Here is a 5,499-nt window from a genome sequence, read left to right on the forward strand (position 1 = left end):
GGGGGGGGGGGGGGGGGATGTGAAATGTGCCGATTAATGTCAGGGAAGTGTTATCTCAGCTCAGATCCTCTGAAGAAGAAGCAACAAAAACAGGAAAAAAGAAAATCCTTTTAAAGGAAGGGGTCTTAAATTCTCTCCTTTAGTTTGGGTTTAAATATGGCGGCAAAAATAAAAAAATATTAGCCGATCGAAAACTGTCACAACTTTAAATGATAAAGAACATTTAAAATAAAACCTGCAGAGGATGCAGCCTATCGCACAGAGTTTCAAGCCAAGATAATTGACTTTATTCGGTATGAAATCCCTTGTGATCAGCCAGCGACCAGGCTGTTTGTTGAGAATGACTTGGCGACGAGCGGACGTCCGTTAGCGCTGCGGTCTCTGAATTGGATCGGCTCAAAGCGGTAATCCGTGGGTTTTTTTTGAGTTTCGTTAAAATCCACCCAGTGGTCAATGAGATATTTCGCTAACAGACATATAAAATATGATCTGGATGGTTAAAACAAAAGCTTGAATAACCAAAACGAGATGGTCAACGTGGAAAAGGACTAAATGAGTTTAATGAGAAGCCAAAATCAGAAACTGGAATTAAAAGTTAAATAAAATTAAAATGTTTTGGGCAGTTCAGCAGACGGGGAACACTCAGGAATGGAAGATTGTTCCACAACAAAGGAACCAACTGATCTAGAACGTCCAACGAACAGTTTGAAGTGAAAGTTCAAAGCTTTCAAGAACAAAGCCAGGGTTTAAGCTCCTCCCACAGAGTTCAAAGCTTCTGCTGGCGGTCAGAAACGACGGCCACGGCTCGATGGGGGAATCATGTTTGAGGCTCGAAGTCAGACTCAATCCTGGATCTCAGGAGTCTCCAAAGTGTCTCCGACTGTCCTCGAGCGTCTCGTTTTGTCTCGTCTCAGCTGAAGCTGCCATCTTTGCAAACCTCTGGTGAATTTTCAGCGAGACGCGACCTTTGGTGACGGGTCAGAGGCACGAAACTGCAAGAGAGCACGCAAGTTTTTATTTGGACGGAAATAAATCGTGACGTTTGCGCAACATTCCTGCAAAAAGACACGTCTCAGTTTATTTTATTTATTTTAGTCTCCAGTCAGTCGCAGTTTGGTCACCAAACCTTCCCAAAGTTGTCTCGTGCCTTCAGACTCGCGGAAACTAAACGGAGACGTGTTCGAGACGCCTGCTACGACTCCGCCACTCGTCTCTGGGGAACCAGAGGATTTAATGACCCAACAGAGTCCAGAACTTCTTTTCAGACGCCTCTGAAGCAGAAGGTTGTGGGTTTTTGGTGGAATGTTGCCAAATATTGACGCTATTCGCTGATGTAACGCCTTCATGTCTGACGGATAAAATCCTGTATTTTATTCTCTCTGTGGAGACCAGAACCAGCTCATGGACCCCCTCTTTACCCGGATTTCTGGGTCTTCAGGAGACCTTTTGAGTCTGAGATCAGGAAGAAGCGGATGCCTGTGCGTGTCGCGGGTTGCGCACGTGCACTCCACGCTCCTTAATTGATCGCTGTGATGTAACTGATGATCAGGCACGTTGTTCCGCGCCTGATTCGGAACCAAAGGATGGACCTAAAGTTTTCTCTTTGGGGAACGCCCCCAGCGGAGGCCCCGCCCTCCTCCGGAAGGCTCATCCAATCCGGAGCCGCCGAGGCTGACCAAGACGCCGTTTAAAAGCCTTCCTGAAGGACGAGTCTGCGGGTGAGAGCTCTGCGCCAGTCGGACTCGGTCATCCCCAGCTCCGGGTCCAGGTCTAGGTCCAGATCCAGCTCCAGGACCAGCTCCGGGTCCAGGTCCAGCTCCGAACCATGGCAGTCCTCACTCGCGTTACGACCCCCTGGAGGACTTTCCCGGCCCGGCAGCTGGTTTTCATTCCGCGCGCCCTGCACAAGTCTGCGGCCAGCGAGGCTCTGGAGATCCCCGCCCCCGGGGAGGGGGCCATGCCGGGCCGGCTGATGGCACCGGCGGCGGCGGAGGTTCGGTCCCTGAAGGCGGCCGTGAAGAGCCTGAAGGAGATGCCGGGACCCGGAACCCTCTCCAACCTGATCGAGTTCTTCTGGAGAGACGGGTTCAGCAGAATCCACGAAATCCAGGTAACCCCCGCGCCCAGTGACGTGCGGTGAGGTTCATGGTTGGTGAGGCACTGACTACTTTAGAGTCAGATTTACAAATATATAAACCCAAAAGGGTAGCTCATTCAATTGGCTACTGGTTAGTTCGTATCTTATCAGCGTTCTACGCACACACACACACACACACACACATACACTCTCTCTCTCACACACGTAAGGTACATATTAAAAGGTACGTAAACATAAGAAAAAACATTACAATTACAGCAGCGATAGAAAGCAGCATTTGCTCTGCACCCTCCTTGTGTTGGCAGTCGCAGTTATACAATTCATACAACACAAATGAGTGTATAGAGTGGTGTATAAAAAGACAGATTTCAATTTTGACCTTTAGTGAAATATTCTGTTGTTTTTAAAAGCTTTTAATTCTGATACAAAAATCAATTTAATACAGATTGCTCAATGAACAGCATGGAAAGAAAAACAAAGAATATTTTATTTAAGGCCAAAATTTAGTTTTTAAATATTCTATAGTATTTTTCTTAGTCTAATCTCATTTTTTTATAAGATTGAAATGAAAACTATTTGTGGTCTTACCTTTATTTGTAAATGAAGTCCATGCGCCTATCTTTCGCCACAAAAACCTCCGTTACTTTGTTGTAAAAGTCCTCCTTATTTTCCTTTAGTTTTAAAAGTCTCTCCGCCTCAATGGAGATGATGGCCAGGGAGGAAAGTCGTCCTGAATCGGTCCGGTTCCGACTGTATGTTTTCAGTCTTTTCAGCGCAGAGAATGACCTTTCCACGGATGCTGTTGTGGCTGGAACAGTGAGCACCAGCTGGAGTAACTTTGTTGCCTCAGGAACAGTCTGTAGAAGATCCTTCTGGGCCAAAAAGCTGAGAAGCTGTCCACGAGATTTGCATTCATTCCTCACCGTTTGTGAGCTGTACAGTCCAATTAGATCAGCCTTTAGTCTGACAAAGTCAAAAAACTTTGCATATTTTGACAGGCTCTGCAGTTTGGTGTCATCAAAATGTTTTGACATCTCATTAAATTTTGTACAGTCGACCAGCAGTAAAGGCGGTTTTTCGAAGGACAGCCACACAGCCAGTCTTTTCGGGAGTACCACTCCGTTTGGAAGGAGCGAGTTACCTTCTGACCGGAAGTTTGAAGCAAATCTTTCAGCTCCGGCGTTGGTCTTCCGTTGTTAATCACTTCCCTTTTTGACTGAAAGTCCAGTTTGGAGAAATTTTTAAGTTTAGATACATAATCATCTTCCATTTTGGCAGTTGGTCCGACTGAGAAAAAAAAATTCACGGCTGGCAGCAGTGCATGTCACTCTCACTTGCCTCTGTGAAAGGACAGCAGCAACAAGCTCCCGGTGGCTCACGTGCGCCCCCTTCAGTGCGGCAGAGTACTGCCTGCCTCACCCTTCGCCTTTTCACCGCGGTTTTATGTCCCCTCAGCAAAACTAAATTTGTCACTAACAGACATTAAACGTAAATGGTTAAAGACATTAGCCAGACTGTGGAAAATCAGGCTATATAAACCATTATATTGGCGACATGCAGCGGTACGGCAACAGGCAGGGGACAATTTCATATATCAACCCAGTTTGTGATGGATTGCGCAATCAGAGGTGAAGCTCGGCTCGCTGCTGCCGCACCTCGCGTTTCACCCTCATATTTGAACAGAAAATATGCAATTTCAGTGATTTTGACTATAAAAATGCGGTTTTGACTTTAAAAATGTTGGAAAATAAGTCATACATAAAGATCAGTGGAAAAATATTAATATTCATTTTTTGTTATCATTTTTTTTTTCTTGTCATGATGACAGGTGAGGCTCTGCCTCACCTGCCTCCCCTGACCGCACGTCCCTGCCCGCGCCTCGTTTCTGTCTCAGTGTCTCTGTCTGTCCACAAGCCCCGCAGAGACACCGCAGATTGTTGCGCAGAGCTGTTGCGTAAAGGCGCACCAGGAGCGACTTCTCCCTCTTCTCTCTCATCCAGTAAATCATGTTCTGTGGGAAGATATGTGACATTTGTCAACTTTTCCAGCTTCCAAATGGATCTCAGAAGGAATATTTTTTTTAGTTTTTCAATAATCAGTCATAAATGAATGAAAATCCTAAAAATAAAATCGTTTCCTGAACATATTTCAGCCTAAAAATGTTACCTAATGTCTCCTGGTCGTGTTAAATAACTTCTTCCTGCTGATGATGAAAGGCTGACAGTCTCTGGAGTAATGCATGTTGTTTGCTAACATTGATTGGCTGTGGCGGCCATCTTGAATTGGGTTGACTCCAGAAGTTACCCGGTTGTAAACATACGAGCAGGGATTTGTTTTTCTGCTCAGTGGTGCATGAGATATTTTGCTAACAGACAAACAAACGGACACACAGACACATGCAAAGACATTATCACCCTTTTCCCCTACGTTAGAACTACAGGCTGAACTAAAAGGACTTTCAGATGATAAAAATCACATCAAGTTGGTTTTTAAAAAGTCTTTTACTACTATAAACTTAATGTTCCCTTCATGCTGGACTGCAGCTTTTCTCTGTGTGTGTAGCTGGGAGTTGGTACGGGAGATTAGGGGTTCGAGGGTTCAAATCCCGCTGTCAACCTCAGTTACACAATGAGGGAGAGACATAAAGATGATGCCGTGCCGGCTCGAAAACGTCGCCCGTATAAATCAAATGTTGGGGAAGCAGGACATTCTGACGAGGGCAGAGAACTCAGCTTCTACATGAGCAACTACGAAACTTCGAACCCAGTGTTCCAACATTCGAGAGACCTAGGGGGAGCCAGGACGAGGTCAGGGGGGAGACTTCATCATCCCCACGATCCAAGTATGGGTACCCAGCCCCATTGAGCCCCGAGGAACTGAATATGACCTGAGAAGTAAGCTAGATACCCAAGGCTGAGCAACAATGTGCCCTCTGAAAGTCTGCTGTGTGAATGCAGCGCTGCTAAGTGCCCCTAATCATCTGAGGGGGTAGGACCATGAACGCAGCTACTGCCTGTACCAATTCAAAGATGCAAACAAGTCAGCATCAAACGAGGCACATACCAAGCTGATGCTTCGTCCCCGCTCCTGTTCTGAACCCCCCCTCAGCCAGACGACTGCAGAGTCATTCACTAATCAGACCCTCCAGGATTTTGTGATGTTGCAATCGCAACTATTAACGCAAAATCAAGCAAACCCCGCAAAATCACAACTTTCCCGCAACTTTAACCCAATATTTATTGTTTCTGAAGTGATTCTCCACCGTTTCTGCGGTCTAGTCTCTTCTTTGTGGGTTTGTGTAGCGTGGAATACAAAATAACCCCAAATAACTCAGGAAGAAGACACGTGACGTCACTTCCTGTTAACATCAGAATGCCGGGAGCGTGCAGGAGCAGCGACCG

At 46.1% G+C, this 5,499-nt stretch overlaps 1 protein-coding gene across 1 annotated transcript in view; it reads left to right on the forward strand.

The window, feature by feature from the left end:
* Positions 1 to 1,692: 1,692 nt before the first annotated feature.
* Positions 1,693 to 5,499, forward strand: part of LOC108250623 (cytochrome P450 27C1) — a 12,969-nt gene continuing 9,162 nt past the window's right edge. Inside the window, exon 1 of the mRNA XM_017440589.3 lies at positions 1,693 to 2,110. Coding sequence (XP_017296078.1) covers positions 1,826 to 2,110 — 285 coding nt within the window. The 5' untranslated portion in view covers positions 1,693 to 1,825. The remainder of the gene's footprint in view (positions 2,111 to 5,499) is intronic.

This window comes from Kryptolebias marmoratus, linkage group LG15 (genome assembly GCF_001649575.2).
Source record: "Kryptolebias marmoratus isolate JLee-2015 linkage group LG15, ASM164957v2, whole genome shotgun sequence".
In the NCBI taxonomy this organism is placed as follows: domain Eukaryota; kingdom Metazoa; phylum Chordata; class Actinopteri; order Cyprinodontiformes; family Rivulidae; genus Kryptolebias; species Kryptolebias marmoratus.